The sequence below is a fragment of the Nothoprocta perdicaria genome, unplaced genomic scaffold, assembly GCF_003342845.1.
Source record: "Nothoprocta perdicaria isolate Ctin4 unplaced genomic scaffold, notPer1 scaffold_138, whole genome shotgun sequence".
NCBI lineage: Eukaryota > Metazoa > Chordata > Aves > Tinamiformes > Tinamidae > Nothoprocta > Nothoprocta perdicaria.
Window position 1 is genome coordinate 1,817,763 of NW_020454516.1, and position 20,132 is coordinate 1,837,894.

Consider the following 20,132-nt stretch of genomic DNA (forward strand, 5'->3'; position numbering starts at 1 on the left):
GATCAATAGAATCTACTCTTCTCCCCTCACCTCCCAAAGCAGCCATCTCAAAGGATGCCATCATTTTTTTTCACTAGGTTTCACCAGCAGCCTTCTCCCATTCACAAATCTCTACTCTCAATCACCTTCTTATACTTCCACGTGTCTGGAAATGGTTTCCCAGATGAGTTACTCCACCACTTTCAGGGACTGAGGAGAAGCTGACCGGCCTGTACTACCCTCGATCCTCCCTCCTCATCTTCAAGGCAGGAGTAACATTTGCTCTCTCCCAGTCCTCTGGAGCCTCYTCCAATTGCCTTCACCTTTCCAAGATCACTGAGAACAGTCCTTGAATATCAACCTACTCCCTTGGATCCCTTTACTCTCCAGGGCCATAACCCACAGGATCCTTCCAAGCGTAATCCTGAAGAGGCCAAACTCAGCTTGTGTATAGCCATGCACACAACTTGTATATAGTCCTGCTGTAAACAAGCTTAGAAGAGCCAACATTCTTCTGAGGAACATAAATACGTGCGCCCTGAACTGTGCTTCTGGGGAACTGAAGCTGTTTTATGACTGTWTGAGTCTTTTCAGGTTGTTATTCAGTCTAAAATTGTTTCTTCTGCCCTCCCAAAGAAACTACATTCATATATAAGAACTTTCAATAGCTGGAAGCCATCTCACGCAGCATTGCTAAAGAAAGAAATAAGACAGAAAAATACAGATAGGATAGAATAAATACTGGATGATAAATGCAAAAAAATGTTCAAGGGGAGGGATTAAAAGCAGAAGAGATGGCAACAGCCCCAGAATTTGTGACATGACCTCTCCTTCCCTGAAGAGATCATGTGGTTTGTCTTTTATCTCCTCCTCCTTTCTCTTGCAATAGAATAAACGAGAACTGCGTTTATCGGGTCTCTACAATCACCCTGGGAAAATTGCTTGTTGCCCAGGACTACTGCTTAATGTTTAATCTTGTTTCACTTAGAGTTAAAAATAGAAGTCAGATGAGCTCATTCTTAAAGGGTATGTGGAAAAAAAAGTTGCAGCCCTACCCCAAAAGCAGTAACRGTGCAAACTCCAGCAAACCTCATAGCAGGGCTTTGCAGATGGTGTTCCTGTAAGTAAAATCTCCCCAAGTAGAAACTGAACTTTATTACTAACCAAGGAAAACAGAATTAGCATCATGAATCCACGTCCACTCTTACTTGGGGGTATCTTGGCCATTTGCATCTTAAAATGTAATTCTTATTTCGGCTCATCTTTTTTAGTAGTTTACATGAAGACATCAGCTTGTCTGGAGGGAGAACAGCGTGAAATGCTCCGAGTTACACCCCTCCGCTGGACGCTGCTTTGTTGCCCACTGCAATATGAAGGAAATTCTGTCTGGGCTCTGCTTTCCTTCCTTTCACAACCCTTTATTTTGTGTGCACCATTTTGGGAAACAGTGAGTGTTACTAGGATGAAGAAGAGCTCCTGTGGGTGCAACTCTGCCCYTACCAGGCCGGCTGTCAAACACTGCAGCCCACGGCTCGCTGCCTTCGCCCACCACCCACTGACCCTTGAGAGCAATGAGGCAATCAGCAACGGGACAAATTTACAGAATTATCCTTTCAAGGGAAAGGGAAACCAGCAAGTGTCTTGGAGACTTCTTYTCTGGAGATCTTCCAAACCCACCTGGAGGCAGCCGGATGGCCCCGTGCTCTGGGTGTCCCTGCTGGAGCAGAGGGTTGGGCTARGTGCTCTCCAGAGGCCCCTTCCAACCTCAGCCACTCTGCAGTGCTTCACCACTCATTCATGAGCTACCCTGACAGCTCCCGTGACACGCTGGCAGCTCTGCCAGGCGAGAGGCACGCTGCCAGCATCGACACAGCACACAGCAGGTCTGCTTTCCCGCGTTTTCCTCTTGGCAGCGCAGGGAAGGACAAACACTTCCCCATAACCGGCAGCAGCCCCAGCAGCGCTAGATCAAACTCTGCCCTACAGCTATTCTGCAAAGGTCCCCACACAGCTGGGTGCTGTAAAGCACTTGCTTGGGACAGGTACCCAAGAGGCGAGCTCAGAAGTTGCTGCTCTTGGCAAAAGCAGTGGCTTATTTTTACCACAAAAYCGCCTATAAAGATTTCATTCCCATTTTCTAAATCAAATACTCTTAGAATTAAACATAATGGGTTTGGGGGGGGAGGGGAAAAAGGCTAAAAAATTAATTAAATCATGGAATTCTCCTATGGAATTACTCACTACTTTAATTACTCCAAGTGAATCCACCTGGTAGAGCCAACAACCAGGTTTTCCTCGGTGAGCTGGTAGGATCCCAGGATCCCAGCGCGCGCCACAGCGGCCTGCAGRGCTTGCAGGCGCGCGCGCCACCAGCCACAACCACTTGGTGCTGGGCAAATCCAGCTCCACACGTCGCCGCTGCAGGCCTCGGCTGTGGCACCTGCAGCGCAAACGCCCCAAGACGGTGCGGTCAGTGACACCAAAACACATTCAGTCAACTTTKGCCAAGGCTCTTCTTTGGCTTCTAGTCAAATCGGGGCTAATTATAGTCAAAAAAGCCCTTCCAATTTGCCCACCTGAACTAGAGCATTTGCCCCAACATTTACTCAATGTTACTAGACTTTCCATAGGCTTAGTGATACATCACATGGGAAATTCTGTGGACAGAAGCACTCTCTCTGGCAAGAAAGGTGCAACCAGGACTCTTCAACCTTGCTCAGGACAACCCAGGGTCAGATCTGTATCTTCTCTGCTCATACAKGAGACCTCATGCAGTGTCTGCAACCAATAACCCCACAGCCATGTCCAGCACCTGAAGGGAGAAGAGCCTTTCTGCGAATCTGCAYCAGCTGCACGTATTTCACAGCTTCTCCCAGTGCAGGTCCCCAAAGATTTGATGTGCAGCATAACAGGCTACAGACAAAGGTAGGTAACAAGAAAGGAGTGGAACAGCAGATTTTTTGCCTCAGTGCCCGAGACCGATGGGTTTGCACGTTCCAGAAGCCAAGAGTTACAAATCCGAGCAAAACTCCAACCAGCGTCAGAGCTGCAGCTTGTCATCCTCCATCTAGACAACATATAAAAGCTAAACACGCCACTGAAGAGCGTTAGAAATTTCACACGGATAACATGAAAGGGCAGCTAACTCATGACTCCCTCCTTTTCCTATTTTTGCATCCGTGCAGAGGCACATGCTTCATAAATATGCACAGTGTCCGCCACACATACTGCCTGAATGAGCCTTGACTGCTCTGCAGGCAAAAGCAGTTACATAAATTTATTCACTTCCAAGGAGTTAAGAATAGTTTAGTGAAAAACACCGATGAAATYACAACTAACTCAAATTTATAAACCAGCTGCACCATCTCAGGCCCTTGTAAAATTAATGGGTATTTATAAAAACAGCTTGTTTTTATACTACAYTGGAGCCTGAAATGGTAAAAAGAGAGAGTATGAAAAATTCACACAGTAGACATGACAGTCTGAAAAGAGACAGTCAGGTCATATGTAAACATCAGACTGAAAAGTAAAGATGTCTGTTGCTTACTTGCCTGTTACCAAGATTCAACTTTAGTGCAGGTCAAACTATATTTATACTGAGTTTTTAGTCAGAAGTGAAAAACATATGAAAAACAAGCTTTCAAAAGGCTCCTTCATACTCAATCCACCATACCAGAAGAAATCCAGAGCACCAATTATAAAACAGAGTAATTTTGGTAAGCTACATTTTCACCATCGATTAAGTTCCTGTTATTTTTAGCTTTTTTAAAATGAGCTGGATGTACTCTAACCACGTGCTGCAAACTGGCCGAGCATAAAGTGCTGTACATCAGAACAAGAATACAGTTGGTCACAACAGGAAGAATATAGTTGCTACCAGAAAAGTTAACAGGGTCAGCACGTAAAAAGTTGGCTTGAAAGTGTCACTGGAATTTCCTTTTCATATGTCACCTGTGAGGTTCAGTGACTCAGCTGAATGCCAGTTTTACATTTTTTGGTGTGAGGTTGTGTTGATTATTCAATACATTCGCAGCTCTTTCTGTTGCCCTCCTTGCGCTCAACATTGGGTGAAATCAGGTATATATGTTAGCTGAAACAGGTGACATTTACCGAAGTAAAGCAGTCGCTGAAATGCCTCTTCTCCTAATAAGAATGAAGAACTAAAAAAGAACGTAAAAATATATATTTGAAAATACAGAAAATCTGCTAACATACGTGGTGGCTTCACATAGACCAGCAAGACTGCAATAAGGWTTTTTACTCCAGTGCCAACTTTAAGCCTGTCCTACAGCAAAGGAAAAGCTAATCTGTTTTCATATAGCAACAGGAAGGATTTTTAAAAACAACAGGTAACAAAGAATGTAACTTTAGTCTAGTCCTGGGTAGGTGGATAAAAAAAGTTATTATAGGAAAGCCACAGTACTTTAGAAGGAAAGAGAAGATGACACTAAACAGGGTGTTTACCACACCATGGTCTTTGAACACAAGAACAGCTGTACTGTCTCGGTCCCAAGATCCAGTATCCTGCCTTTAACCCTGTTAGAAACAGGTAGAAAGAGTGGAAGGTGCTTAAGAAAGGAACTTAGAGATGCTCTTCCTGATAAACAATCCCAACTTAGGTTATCTGCGGCATGTGGACTCAAGAGCAGGGTGTTCTACTTGAATCTCTTGATAGAAACCACCTCCTCACTCCTAATCTGTCAAAATGCAAGAAGCTGATGTGCTTTCTGCCTGTGGTTAAACCTTAGATTCCTGGTTAAAAATAAATAAAAATAATAAAAAAGGAAAGCTTTTTTTTTATATAGAAGACGGTTATAAGAACCATCAAAAACCACTCCTTGAAGAGGGAACATTTTACTTCTATTTTTCACTTTCGTTTCCTTTATGTCTACAGTTATTTTTAGCCTTTGGGGGAAAAAGCATTGCAGGCTAGATTTGCATTTTAGTACCGACTCTCCTTTCCCTTTTAGTCTCTATTTATGCACCAAATAGAACGAAAAAATAAGGGACAAACTCAAGCTCTCTCATTTTCACAGGTTGTATTTTAAAGCAGAAGGGCAACTTCCTGGTTCAGGAAGTTACCAGCCAAAAGAACCAGGATTGTCAGTTAGATTCATCCCTCTTCAATGCTTCCCCCATAAATTTGGGGATAAGAAAGTGGAGCAATAGCACTTTTAAACCAAAGACAGGAAACTCCATATGAAGCCTAAGAGATTCTTTTTCCCTATTCAAACATGCTCCATGTGCTGTGTGTTTGATGAACATTAACGAAGAACAGTAGATGCATTTAACTTGCAGTCATGAACTCCAAAAGCAGAGCAGAATTCCCTTACCTGCATCGAGACAAGACTCCTGTTAAGGTCTCCTGTTAAGGTCTGTAAGAAAATACTGCAAATAATAATAAGAAAATACTGATCACACTTGACTGATGAACTTGAGCCTAACCACACTGCCTACTGTTCTGAGCACGCACACCCTGCATGCTAATCATGCCTGTGTTTTTTCCAGGATTAAGGGGTTCATCCAAAACTTGCTGGTGTTGTTAATGAGAAGAGTACTTCTCACTGYCAAGAATTCTACAAATRTGACAATCAAACCACACATTYGGATGGCAAATGTGAATTCAACAGAAGACAAAGCACTGCTACTAGCAGGGAATGCAATTTTCTCCGTAGTGCACTATTCTGGTAGTCCAAGGGCAGAATGTCACCAGATTTTCRGTAGGGCATTTTAACATTAAAGTGTACAGCACAGTCACCAAGAGTTAGCACYGATTCATCTGCTTCAGACAAGCCAATTCTGCAACATAGGGAGGACTAAATCTTTATGTGCAGAGAAAAGTGTTCATTTYCACTATCCATCTACATTTACTATACATGCATCGGATAAGTTTGTCTATTTCTTTTAATTTGCTACTCAGGAATAGATATAAATGATATGACAACATAGGTTAGGTAAAACATGAAGTAAAAATGCTTTAATGTACATTTAAGTGGCACAGTTGCACCATATCAGCACCGCAGCATCAAACACAATCAGCCTAAGATTGGTCTCATTAGGACACGGTCTTGGCCTCTGTCTCACCTTGTGCTATATCGTCATTCACTCACTATGTTTTTACAGAATCATARAGCAGYTGAGGTTGGAAGTGACCTCCAGAGATCATCCAGTCCAACCCCCTGCTCCAGCAGGGACACCCAGAGCACAGGGCATACAGTCCCATCCATGTGGGTTTTGAGGATCCCCACRGAAGGAGCCTCCACAGCCTCCCTGGGCAGCCTGTGCCAGGGCTCCGGCACCCTCACAGTAAAGAAGTTCCTCCCCATATGCAGATGGAGCTGCCTGGGTTTTAATTTGCACCCATKACCCCATTTCTTGTCACCAGCCACCACCGAGAAGAGCTTGGCCCCTTCCTCCCTACATTCTCCCCTCAGGTATTTATACACATTGATCAGATCCCCTCTCAACCTTCTCTTCTCCAGGCTGAACAGGCYCAACTCGCTTAGTCTTTCCTCATACAAGAGATGCTCCAGTCCCCTAAWTATCTTCGTTGCTCTGTGCTGGACCCTCTCTAGAAGTTCCTCATCCCTCTTGTTCTGTTTTATTATGGACAGTCCTGCAGTTTCTGGCTGCCTTCAGGAGCTGCACTCCTCAACGCACAGTTGCAAAGCTTCAACGTTTGTAGTTTGGAAGGGCAGAAGACACAAATCTGCTCACGTGCCAAATTCCACCATCCCAAGTATCCAGAAGCAAACAGCACTAACATCAGCTTCCATATGTCTCCTAGGCAATTAATATTATAAATATAAATATAAATAAGTATTGTAAATGTGAAAGGCTGGCTTGCTACAGCCGCTGAGCTTTGCAACAGGAGAAACTCAGACAGAATGGACAGAAAAAATACAACTACTATTCTTATTAATTCACAAGCAATCAACTGCTACCATGGAAATTGAAACACTTGAATCTCACTGCTACATTGAATGTTCTTAAATCATGTCATATCCTGCTGCCAACCTTCCCTTCCTGCTCATTATTTTGATTTTTTCCCTTCCACTTTGTCTATGTTGTTACTATACCTGCCTGTTCTTATTTGAACACACTGCAAGTACACATATTTAAAATAAAAACTCTAACAAGACACCCCTCTAACAAGATTAGGATGCCACAATGTAGCATATATTAGCTCAAGTCAACATTCAGCTTTTATCCTCTTAAAATAACAAGGGAAGACAAAAAAAAGAGAGAGACAAAAAAATCAATCTTAGGTGTATACACACTAAAACCAACCTACCAAAAAAATGCTGCAATACCAGTTGCTGCAGAGGCAGCAGAGTTTCTCAGCTTAGCACTCTACACAACAGAGGCGTTTCACTGAATTACAACAAGACAGACTAGGGTTGTTGTTCAGTTGTTCTAGGCAAACACCAATTTAGATAATAGCCATCTTCTCCGGCACGTCCAATTACAGCACAGCAGACATTCCTTCTCTCCCAAAATTCTGCCTWAAGTTTCTGTTAATATATTTTGCCTAGCTCAGTAACAAATGAGAGGGTTCACAGCAAGTACAGCCATGCACTGGAACAGAAGGTAGAATCCTACATTAGATGCCTGTTTGGGTCGAAAGCATCTCCTTTCAGAGCACGTCTGAAAGCCCTTCTTATTTTTAGCTGGTGGATACAAGCACAATAGCAAYTCTAAAAATCAGAAAGCAAGCTTTCTGGTTCTGTTAGCTGTTCTCAAGTGATATTATCTCGAGTCAGTTTTCCAGCTCTATATTGTCCAGGTATAAATAGGAGTGACGGAGCTATAAAAAAAACCTATGGTTCAAAAAATACAGTACCTTYTGATGCCCCCCTCATGACTCTTCCTTGAGATCTGGATTATTCTATSCAAGAATAAAACATGCTCTGGGACCTACAAACAGAATATAACAGATCTTTATGTAGCCTTAATAAAAGTAACCATATTATTAAGGCTTTTTTCTCTTTATTTAACTTCTCCTGAGTCCTCTTTTTTTGTAAGGAGGTATCAAAAGAAATTAGTGACTTTGCAAAAGCTCCTTAAAGCACCTACATTTCTCCATCCATCCATACCAGCTGCAGAGCAGATCCGTCTCACTGGTGACACTACATCCAGATGACAGTTTCAAGTCATTYGAGGTCTTATACAAAACAACACTTATAGCCTGGACAGAAAAGACAGAAGATACTGTTCCAACAAGAAAGGAGAGTTCTCAGAAGAGGCTTTTGCTTCACAGCCCAAATCCAAGCAATGTGAAAGCAGGGTGGGGAAAGGCATTCTCACCAGCAGGACCAGCTGATTTTTGGAGCACTTTTGGAGTTGCTAATCTGAACAAACCCGCTCCTTCCTGTGTGTGTAGAGGGGAAAAGAGGGAAGGCCATCAGCAAAGTGTCCATCTCCAAAGAGAAAAAGAATCTCTAGATTTCAGGAGGAAAAAAAGCCCAGACACAGCAAGATACGAGGGCAAGTGCTTCATGTTGGGCAGACCTGAGGRTGGAGGCTCGTCTTCCATCAAAAGCTCTCTCAGCCTTGCAACAGAACAACTGCAAGGGCTCAAAACAGAGTTCAGAAAGCTGAGATATATGAGAAACCACAGGTTACTCAGGGAAAGAGAGAAGAACTGCAGCTCTCCTGGTGTATGAGAAAATGCAAGGATGTTTATTTCTACTGCTGGCCATTTGTGGGAAATCTTGGAGCGAATACAAGTGAATTCTCTCACTGTTTTTCCTGCTCCAGCTTTTCAGAGATCCTTTCTGAAGCTCACTAGTCTCCTCCTTATCAAACAGCAGCTGCCCTGGGCCTTCCTCCCTTAGTAACAGCAGCACCTTCGCAAGACAAGGACTGCAGTCCCTGGTGGCAAGGGATGTTGTCTCTTTAGAGACAACATATGATAACGGATCCAACAGCTGAAGCCCTCAGACTCCTGCAGGACCTTTTACACTGYGAGCAGTTTTACCTGCTGGTGGCACTGAGTGTTACCCTCCACGCGCCTTTAGACCAACTTTTGATCAAAAGGTTTCTTATTTAATTGGTATTTTCTAAAGACCTGAAGAAAAATATTTACTAGAAGCAGCGAAGCATTCTAGAAGGAGTTTCAAGACTGGACTTACATAAACTATGCTCGTTAGGGCCACAGAAGAGCCAAATAACAGTGCTTCTACCAGCCTCTGGACTGCAGAACAGTGAAGAAAACAGTCAGAGTCATTAGAAAAACCTAGTAAAAAATCAGTTTGTCTTATAATAAAAACAAGCAGAGGAAGAGGACCATGGTATGTTAGYTATAGAGGCTGCATTTTATACCCTAGATATTAAGCTTTCTGTTCTCTCATATCACTTGTGTACAATCTGATTAATATTTTACCAGTGAAACACCAGTGTGTATTACTGAGGGTAAAGCCCTTTATATTTGCAGAAATATATACTTACAAGTCAAATATAATATTCGGACACCTCATGGCAAAATTTTCTAGTTCGTTAGCCAATGTGCACTTTGTTCTGAAGCAGGAGAGCAAACACTTTCAACACATTTAATCATGCTCAAGAAATCCAATAGGCTAGTGCCACCAAAAGGAGAAGTGTGGAATTACTCTGGGTGTAAAGGAAGATTAAAAAAAAAAGAGGGAATCAATTCAGAAAATTAAATTTCTGTAACAAGAAGACAAATTTAGTATTTTAATCAGGATGAAAAAGTCTTTGAAATACAAAAACACTGAGGGTGAGAACTTGCAGGAGCCAGTCTCCCTGTTTCTAAATGTCCTGAAACTGTATGGAATTGGATGAGATTATGAAAATTTAAAAGTAGGATAACATGATTCCTCTACAAAGCAAAKCTACCGTTTTGGAAAGAGATGAGATTATTTTTGCACATCCTGCAGAAAAAAAAAGAGGAAATAAAACATGGAAACGAAGAGGAAAGGTGCTGGAAAAAAAAGGCCTAGTTTCATGTCGGGAGAAGACAACTATTGTAAACTATTGGATTGTTAAAAAYATTGGGGAAAAAATGGTTACAATTAGAACAGACAATTAATCTAGCAGACAATCTATTCCATCCTTTTCTGAGAGGTCTCATCAGAACCTTCCAACAGATATAGGAATCATCATCATTTAAGAACAACATAATGAAATAAAAGGTTCCTACACAAAGCAGCGTTCCTACATGCTGCACAGGGAGAGGCAAACAGAGAACATCAGCACAACTATCCCACTTTTACATGACGAGAAAAGCACCAATATCTGAGAGACTGGCACAGCTCACGGGAGAAAGGCTCCCCCTGATCTGTTCTACACGTGGGGTGGTTTTACAAATGAGGTCATTTTGCCAAAATAAAGATCTCTTATCCACCTTCCTCGGAAACTTTTGGTAAGCTTAGTGATGTAATATGCTTAGAGACTGATAAACTACAACACTATAGTAAGTGTTGTACAAACATGTGCAAATATAAAAGATTTAAGCATTCTTAAGTACACCACTTCTTCCATAGGAGATACATTACAAGGTCCTTTATCTCTACGAGATGATTCCTAAGGAAAAGGCAAAATTACAGTGTGTATCTTTCACAAGCAAAACAGAAAGGTAACAACTACGTCCTGCTCTCAAACAGCTTTTTCCTTGATGTGCTTCATGCCCAAAACAGATATGAAGAGGACACAGTCATAAGCAGTSTAGTATCAAAACACTGTTTGTAAATAAAAAATATTATTCTATAAATAAATTGGAAAACAAACAAAGGCTTATTGCTGCAGTAAGCGTGAAACAGTTTTGTAGCTCTTATTTATCTCCAGTAAAGTTACTGCTTGGTGGGTTGTTGTGCTTTCCACCAGTGTAACACAGCAGGGTAGAGAAAAGCCCTTCAACCAATTACACTAATTTCTAATGCATCAAAAGGGGGATTTATACTCATACTGATTGATGTTAAGGGGACCACTATTCAGAAAGCATGAAGTACTGGAGGAATTAGATGGTCACAAGGGTAAGGAATCTCCCTGCTTCTAAACAACAAGTAGCTACTTACCCACGTCAAGAGAAATCTCCCAAAAGCAGGAATTGGGCATTACTCACCCCAACGAACTCAGGTGTTTGCATTCCTTAATCAACAGAGCACAATACAGAATATCTAAACTAGCCACCTACCTTTGGACTAGGAAAAGAAGCTGCGCTCCTAAATGAGGTCTATGTCYCCCAAAAACTTAGGTATTATCATTAACAGAGATGTAAAAGTCACTCATCTTCTTCTGACCTTGAGATGCAGATCACTRCCCCAACAAGGCAACTGCCTGCACGAACAAATACCTGAGTCTTCTGTTATTCTGCTGCTCATTTCCCTGYATCAACATGTGGAGTGGGAAGGGAGAAATAAATCACACAGAAAAGGCAAGCATTGCTATTAACATTCTCATCACGCAGGACACGCTGTTTCCCCAGTGCCTAATGGATGTCAAGCATAGTTAAAACAACCAGCCACGACACACGACCAAAGACTAAGATCATCAAAATGATCTTTTTTTTTCGTAAATTTATTATTATCAATAGACCCAAAATAATATGTCCCAAAAGTGTAATTCACACAAATACTTTAATTCACATTACATCACTCCACATTCATTTTGGTTCACAAGGATACTAAGRGTGTGCCAGGCAGAACCAAGTCCTGTGGTTCTCAGCTGCCTGGAGACTCGATTGAGTAACTTGCAGGGCAAAGATGTCTGGGCCCTGATCCTCTCCTGCCCACCACATTCAAGGACAGCGAGAAGGCTCACATCACATTTTCTGTGTGATGGCTTCAGATGAGTCTGTTCACTTGACAGACTGAGATTTGTAAGAACTAAGAAAGTATCACAAATAACAGCGAGGATATGGAGATATGGAGGGGTACAGATCTCCTCCAGAGATATGGAGGAAGAGGAGAGTAAATTTAAGCCTGCTTTCCTCTAAACAGGTATATGCGAAAAAGGACCCTCAAAATGACCAGGAAATCAAGGATTTTTTTTTTTTTTTTAGGTTGCTCTAGAATGGAGCTTCTCAAGGAATTCATCATACTCAGATATTACTGTCTCTAAATGACCCACTAGAAAGGAGCAGTCCAAAGTGTGCCCACACACTCAACATGAAGCTGCAAGGAGCTCATCTACTGCTTATCTCAACAATGCAATCTCCAAAGTAGGTCGAACAGCATAAAAAGAGACACTTCCCTAGGAATTTCATCCACAAGGAGTTGAACACTAAAGCACGAAGATCACAAGATGCTCCCAATGAACACGAGATGCTGCTTTACATTGGAAGACACGATTTGGTAACACTCGTTACACACACAGCACACAAAGAACACAGCACATCACAATCTTCCTCACTGTTACTACAACAAAGCCTAAATATCCAGTGACTTTAGTTATCTGTGTTTCCTGGCGCCAGAGTTACCAGTCCAAAACAGTTTAGATAAGGACATCTTAATAGTACTTGAACAGGAGCTGTCTTTGAGAAACACAGACAACACCAGAAATGCAAGCATCTTTCTCTGTGGTTCAGCTGATAATGTTCTTTCTCCAGTTTCACTAAAGAAACAGTAAAAACCTTAATAGAAGCATAATTGCCAGCATCCTCACAAAACTCCAAATTCATCAACTATGCTTTGCCAACCTCAGCCTTTCTTGTTCTTGCCTCTGGATGTGACACCCTCTGTCTTCTGGACTCAAACACATCATTTTGGCTGAGCAGCTGTCTCGTTTCAGCAATCACTGCTATCTACAAAGACACACGTGAACATAGAGAAAACAGAGTTTGTGCTGCATTTGGGGATTACTTATATCAAGTTATTGTTTATCTGAAGCTAATATACTGCATTGAAATCAGTGGAGTGCACATACTAGTTTCCTGGCCTATCTCTTACAGTCAAGGCACCTCAGAAAAAAAGCAGTGACAAAAACAGATGAGCCAAACATAACCATTAGATCAACAGAAAAAGTTACCAGAAAAGGGGAAAAAGAACAGCCCAATGGAACTGGACTTACGTAGACTTAGAAATGAAAATAATTTCAAAAGTGAAAAGTGAATCAAAGATTGAATAGGAATCAATGACAAGAACTCATAGTGGAAAAGCAGAGGAACTTTTAGCTTCYTATTAYATCACAGAATCACAGAATATTTAAGGTTGGAAGGGACCTCTAGAGATCATCTAGTCCAACCTTCCTGCTCAAGCAGGAAACAGCAACGTCTCCTTCAAGCCAGAATATATAAGTATGATGCAGCAGAAAGTGATTTTCCTGGTGATTCTGAGAGTGTCAAATAGCACCTGAAACACCTTGGGTTTTAACCACAGCCTCAGACACGGCTACTCACTGGGCTTTGCCAGCTGAGGTCCCCAGGACCCGTAAGAGGGAGAGGAGAACAAGTGGAGAGGCTAATKCTGGGTTTCCAGCCCAGCTTACCAGCAGCAAACACCCTGTGACAGAGGAAAGAACACACCTCATGTCTGTCCCACTCCTCTCTTCCCGTTTGTCTTTCCTAGACAAAGTAAAGACTCAGGAATTTCACAGTAATTCCCTTCCCTCCACACCTGACCTCAGTAATTTCTGACCTCACACAGCGGTCCAAGCAGCGCTGCCCTCATCTGAAGCCGTCGCACTGCCCGGTGCACGAAGCTCCCGCCTCTGACTTAAAGCACGAAAAACAAGCAAGAAATTGGTAATTTAAAGAAATTTTCCATTTATGAAAGCGTATTTCACMTAAGCGGTTCCTTACATCGCTGGAGAACAAGGACACCAAGAAACAGTGTGAAATAGGCACAATTACAAAGCCAGGCTGCAGTCGCTCCTGAATTTGGTGCTAATTCACTTCACAGATCAGTTACTACCCCCAGACCTCAGGGTTTCAAGCAGCTCACGGGGCTTTTTAAACACACTCTCCCACCAACACACAGATTTCATACGGAGGCTATAAAAACAAGTGATAAACTCAAATATATATGCTCTCAAATATATATAAGATATATATTTATGGAAATATATGGAAACTAGGGAAGTTATACAGCTTATAGTTCCCACACATACACATGTGTTTTGACATTACATATGTATGTTTTGACACATATGTATGTTTTGACACATAYATATGTGTGGAAACTAGCTGTCGACCTCGTAGCTGAATTGAAGTCTAAATACTAGGGGAAAGCAGCGCCCTTCCCCTCGTATTTAGGGGGAGGCAGGTCCCGGTCCTCCCCGGCAGGTTCCTCGCAGACCCGGGCCCCATCCGCGGGCGGGGAAGGGCCGCGGCCGCCGGCGCTACCTGCAGCAGGCCGCCCATCTTGGCGCGCAGCGCGCGGAACTCCTCGGGCGCCGCCTCGGGGTAGAGCTGCCCGCGCAGCGGCTCCTCCGCCAGCGGCTGCCCGTGGTAGGCGGCCTGCGCGATGGCGCCCAGCAGGGCGCCCAGCGGCCGGCCGCCCTCGGCCGCCTCCGCCGCCGCCGCCATCTTGTCGGGGAAGGGGCGGCCGCCGCCCCCATCTTGTCGGGGAAGGGGCGGCCGCCGCTCCGAGTACGGCGGCGGCGCGGGGCCAAAACGCACGGCGCCTTCGCCAAGCGCAAAAATGGAGGGGAAAAAAATAAAAATAAAACCAGCACGGGTTCTGCCATCGAGAATTTTATTCGACCTAAGTGTCACCAAATCATTACACATTTGTTACCGATTTATCACCGACAGGCGTGAGCAGTGTTTTTCCCATTCCCTACATGTTTCTGTAGGAGGTTTCAAAGACCCTTGTGATTAAAAATAAAAAACACCCTTGTGATTAAAAACACCCAGCAACCCGGATAACTTAAATCGCTGCCTTATAAACAGCGTTCCTCGAGGAAGCAGTACTCAGCTCTTGCGGAACACCCGGCTATTTTAAGGCCATTTCCTTGGATTTGCACCGCGTCCCTGTGGYGGTGGAAGGTGCGGGGCTGCCCACGAAACACGGTGAGAGCCAACGAGTGGGTACTGATAAAAACCAAACTTTTATTCTTTTCCGTGCACCTTTCCGTACAAATTTTAATATAAAAGTTATTAAAATGGTTTGTATATACAAGCGTATGCAGTCACAAGAGACTGTGCTCTCAAAAGAGACGTCTACAGTAAATTTTCTTCTGCTAATACAGCAGTAAATTTTACGACCCTATTGCAATTATTTAAGCCCTTCCTAGTTGCTCTCTTTTCTACGTCATCACACGTAGCTCTAAATTATGAAATGAATTAGCGTAATCAACATGATCCGTTCTGCCTTGTCCTTTATTCCATACCTTCCTGGGAAGAGGGAACAGGCGAAGGATGCGTGAGCTGCCACTGTCAGACTGGGGTCACAGAACAGCTCTGGAAACCAGGACTACAGCAAATATTAACAGGGCACCCTTCCAATTTTCTTCCATCTAATCTTCTTCCACCCTTTCCATGCATTTGGACAATATTTAAAATGTCTTCTTTTTTCTCCACTGGCATCAAATAGCACCTTTAGAAGCTTTAAAGGAACTGGAAATACAGTTGGTTTTTTAATCACTAGAAATTATTTGCAACTTTCTCACTAGAAATTACAAGGGGAACAATACCTGCATATCTAACTTTGGTACAGATTCATCGTGGCACACACTAGCCATTCTGAGGATCAAAACTCTTTTTTTTGATGAGTTTTTAGATGAGTTTGGATGGTCTTATTAAAAAAGAGAAGAAAAAAAAAAGGGAGGGGAAGGCAACACATAATTCACATAAATGTTGTAACTTGCCATCATTCCAGTTCCAATTTCTGAAGATACTATTTCTTTGTGGTGTCTCCTTCTGCAGCAAGCTGGTGTAAGTCGTGGGTCCTAACGAGCAATGCCACTTGCAGCCTTAGGCTGAGGCACAAAAGCAGAATTTTTGTTAAAAATGCTTTTTCTACTCTGATCTCAGTCTGTTCAGCGCCCTGCCAAGAAAGCTGGTGAAAAGTGCCTATTTCTAACGTCTGGAAAAAGTAAAAATTACTGAAAATGCGCATGGTAGCAACCAGTAACCCGTCTTTAAGGATATTATTTATTTGTTCTTGTAAACAATCTTACTTTTAAACAAATTAAAAATACATTGAAAAGTCTCTCTCTATATACACAGTACATATTCCGACTTCATTTCATTGTGACGATGCCATGGTTCAAGCAGAAAAAACAGAGTCCTTTATGAAAAGCCCAGTGATTGCAACCATCTTCTGCAGTACAGCAAACCGTGCTGCCCAGGCCCAGTCCTTTCATTTGTTATTTATCACCTGAACTGTTTTTCGGCCATAGTGGTAGTAGCTATACGCAGATGACATCGTTGTGAAAGCTGTGATGCACCTTGGGGGAAAATAATCCTTTTGAATCATTTAAGTACGGCAATGAAAAAAAATCACATTTTCAGGTGTCTTCCTATTCTACAATGACACCATAAAATACAGGAATAGAGGTTACAGCTTATATACTGAAATTCAGCACTAACTAGAGAGGATTAGATGAATGAACTGGCATTCAGTGAGATGTGTAGGGTGTTTCCATTCAATGAAATACAAGACTGAATTTTTAATCAAATTAATACTTGTTTGAGAGAAGGGAGAACAAAAATMTGTTTCTGTATTGTAGCCTACACAATTTTTTATTAGCTTGAAAACTGACTGGTACAAGAAACAAGCCCTTGGCAGTAGGAGAAGGGAGTGTTCAAACAGCACAAAACTTGAAACTACTGTTATTTTAGCATGCTCCAAAGCAAAAGTTTTGGCTTTAGCCTGTTTCGTTCCCTTCCCAGACGCTAGGTTAGCACCACAGACATTTCTAAATTTCTAAATAAAATTTCTAAATAAAAGTGCTCCTCTGTGTCAAAGGCTAAACCACTCGAGCACGAGTCACTACCGAGTCCTGCCCCTCTGTTACCACTGCCATCATCCAACACAAGGGCAGGCTCGTGCATCCACTGCCTTTTTTKGAGGGTATTTCTAGAGTATTCTGGTAAATTATGCCTCACATTTCTCCGTTACTCACTATACGTGAACTCTCTCATAGAGTCTCAGCGCAGGGGCAAGGTAAGTGCCTTTCACAGAGGTGATTCCAGATTAGGCTTCCAAAAGGATGAAAAACACATTGGCTCTTAAGATAAAGGTACCTAGCTCCTAAAGTCTTTGTTTGTTTTAATAATAATAAAAAGATAAATGTCGGTAGATGCTCTGCTGTGTTAAACTAATTTACTAGATAATTTTCCAAATGCTGCTCAGCCTTGTTCTGTACCTGTACGGAACTGCTCATGCAGTTTGCTAACACTTGCTATCAGGTACAATTAATTGTTAAGATTTTCAGTGAGAGCAGTAAAAGGAAAGGCTGTTATTTAAAGCACACTTCTGCATGCCTGCTTTCTTATGATCTCCTTCCTCACTTGCTACAGTCTTGCAAAAATCACTGATTTCCTTGGGTGCTTCCTAAAGCGGCTTCAGAAATCTAGTTTTCAGGACAGCAGGTACAGCATGAAGCAAGAACAAAATAYTTCTCTGTCCATTTTTCCGGAGATCAAGACCATTTACAGCATGAATAAATAAGCAACTATACARGCTTTCTTCTCACTCTCTTCTTTTATACTGCTATGGGTGTATTCTTTGATACAACTATGCCTCTTCGTAAGACTTTGTCCTTAGCTGTTGCTCCTGGATTCTTACTGGTTTTATTGGGCTATTTTTTTCTTGTACAGTAAATTACGTACCAATAAATATCTCAACTTATTTGTCAGTCAAGAATAAATCTGGGAGGATAAAATCAAATGGATTGGCCTAATGCCATCATTTGGTCATAGCTTTTTGCTTTAAACCATCAGAGTTAATCACGACTGTCAAATTCTTTAGAAATATGCTAAAATATGCTAAATATTTGGAAAAAAAAAGATGAAGGAGAAGTTACCATAATGTCTGCAGATATATGCTGTCCACATAATTGAAAACAGGAGCTGCTAAAGAAGCTGCCACCAAAATTAGCTGAACCGCAGTGTTCATCTGATAAAAACAAAACCAGAAGCATGACCAAAACAAAGTGCATCATGCAATGAATACCAACACACACTTTTCTTACCTAAGTATCAATCATATACAGAAAAAAACATTAAAATGARTTTCCTATGACACATCCTGACTGCTTAACTTTAGCACCTGCTCTGTCCGTGTACACTGAAGCTCTCTCAGASTTTAAGCTGCCTCCAAATAAGCTGGCAATAGTTTGAAAACGACTCAGCAAAATAAAAACGTTTCACAGTAGTAAACAAACCCTGATGCAAACTGCACACCACCCCAAGCACACTGAGCAATTATCTTTTGTAATGAGTTATTACTCTTACCTTGCTAATGAATGTTGGTTTTAATTGGGCAGTAGCGTAACAGGGGTTAAAATACCTGCTGAATGTTCTCTGTTGGGGAAGAAAAAAAAGGCAAGGCTAGTATATTTGAGATGCGTTTTCATATAAAAGTCAATAATACTAAAGAATTAAATTGCTACTGCTCTTGCATTATCTGTCAGACACCATATACAGGAAACTCATCRATAAATCTGTATCATCGTTACTAAACCTGTTTTGCAAAATATAATTCTGCTATTTATTTGGCATGAGATCAAGAACAATGTTTTATCTGTCAGTATCTCCATCTAAGTTTTGAGCAACTATCAGACCTCATGAGGAAAATTTCTTGTCTCCCATTTTGTTAAATGCTGCTGCTTATTAGTTCTATACATACACACAAATGCAGAAGATGTAATCGAGAGATCTTGATTTACACAGCTGTGTAGTTTTGTTCAATGCTATGCACTTACCGGTGGAGAAAGAGTTTTGTATCGCACATAAAAAACGGCAGCAATGAGCGCTACATCCCTCAGAATAATCATAGAAGTGAGTGAAACTGAAAAAAAAAACACAAGCCAAAAGCACTTGGGTGAAAAATCACATCCAAAATAAAATAATAATAAAGAAATAATCACTGTCTACTTATTGTGGAAGTTTTGCATGTGAGTGATGATATTTAAGCTGACTTCTGAAAGGGTTTCATCTGAAATTTTAAGACTATTCTGATTTTTAAAGACTAAAGTTTGCAGTAATGCTTTTTGCTTGGTTGGTTGTTTTGAGGGGGAAGGTAAATTTTTAAATATTTAACAGAAGCAAAAAGCAAAATGTAACCAACMAAGAGTTTTACCTTACAGCCATTTTCCCTACATATATGATGAGAAATATTAGTACAGCTAAATTCCACACGGTTACTTTACACAATACCTGCAGGTCACGACTTTTTCTCACCTGGGATAAGATTTGCACACGTGAGGCTCACGTAGAGCACGCTGATGAGAATTTTGTCAGCCAGCGGATCGAGGGCACTTCCCAAGGCGGATTTCTGGTTAGCCCAGTTCCGGGCAATGAATCCATCCAGCTAAAATAAATAAGWAAATGAATAAAAGCTCAACGTTTATGTTTTAGAAGTATAGATAATAAAAAATGTAAATAGTGATGTAAACAATGRAGAGATTTCTATGTTTCTATGGTTTCTGTGTGCTGCTACTCCAAAGGTATTTGGCAAACGGCATTGTTTAATAGTTAGTTAACTACGACGCAACAGGGAGAGCGTTCGGGAGCTTCCCGGTCGCATTCCGGCCGCCTCCACGCACATTCAATCCTCAACACTAAATGCCAGGTGCCATTTCAGGCCGTGCCCCCAAACCCGTGCGGATCCGTTGTGAATCCGGATGCACCTGCCGGGTGGCGGGATGAGCACAGGCTGTTCACGGGTGCAACATCCCGCTTGGGGATCCATGGGGATCACGGACACCGCTTTGCTCCAGCTCCCTGCGAGGTGCCCGGAGCATCCCTAGGGATGGGGAGGCCCAAGGGCTCTGAGAGSCGGCGCGTCGCCGTGCCCCGTTACGGGGACGGCAGCCCCGCGCACCCACCAGGTCGGTGACGCCGGCCAAGGCGAACACGCCGAGCGCCACGTCGAAGCTCTCCTCCACGATGAGGTAGCCCAGCACGGGCGCCAGCCCCATGCGCGCCATGGACAGCACGTTGGGCACGGTCCAGGGGTTCTCGTAGCGCGCGGGCGGCGCGGCGCGGCCCTCGGGGCGCCGCACGGAGCCCGCCGCGCCGCCGC

The 20,132-nt window shown here is 42.5% G+C and overlaps 2 protein-coding genes across 2 annotated transcripts in view; both read right to left on the reverse strand.

Moving 5' to 3' along the window:
- Positions 1-14,464, reverse strand: part of COMMD1 (copper metabolism domain containing 1) — a 64,469-nt gene extending 50,005 nt beyond the window's left edge. The window contains exon 1 of the mRNA XM_026033970.1: positions 14,282-14,464. Coding sequence (XP_025889755.1) covers positions 14,282-14,464 — 183 coding nt within the window. The remainder of the gene's footprint in view (positions 1-14,281) is intronic.
- A 614-nt stretch (positions 14,465-15,078) lies between these two features.
- CRLS1 (cardiolipin synthase 1) lies at positions 15,079-20,085 on the reverse strand. The gene is made up of 6 exons (XM_026033971.1): positions 19,936-20,085; positions 19,289-19,418; positions 18,811-18,896; positions 18,341-18,409; positions 17,911-18,002; positions 15,079-16,329 (listed from the first exon to the last, which is right to left on the reverse strand). Exons 1-6 carry the CDS (start codon positions 20,035-20,037, stop codon positions 16,242-16,244), a joined length of 567 nt encoding a protein of 188 aa, XP_025889756.1. The 5' UTR covers positions 20,038-20,085; the 3' UTR covers positions 15,079-16,241.
- Positions 20,086-20,132: the final 47 nt, after the last annotated feature.

Bases quoted from the DNA above. Each gene is read 5' to 3' on its own strand.
- CRLS1 (XM_026033971.1), bottom strand. From the start codon at position 20,037: ATGGCGCGCATGGGGCTGGCGCCCGTGCTGGGCTACCTCATCGTGGAG. The intron at 18,003-18,340 runs GTAAGAGTAATA...TGTTTTTATCAG, and splicing joins AACCAACATTCATTAGCAAG to ATGAACACTGCGGTTCAGCT. The intron at 16,330-17,910 runs GTAACTTCTCCT...TTTTCCCCCAAG, and splicing joins ATATATCTGCAGACATTATG to GTGCATCACAGCTTTCACAA.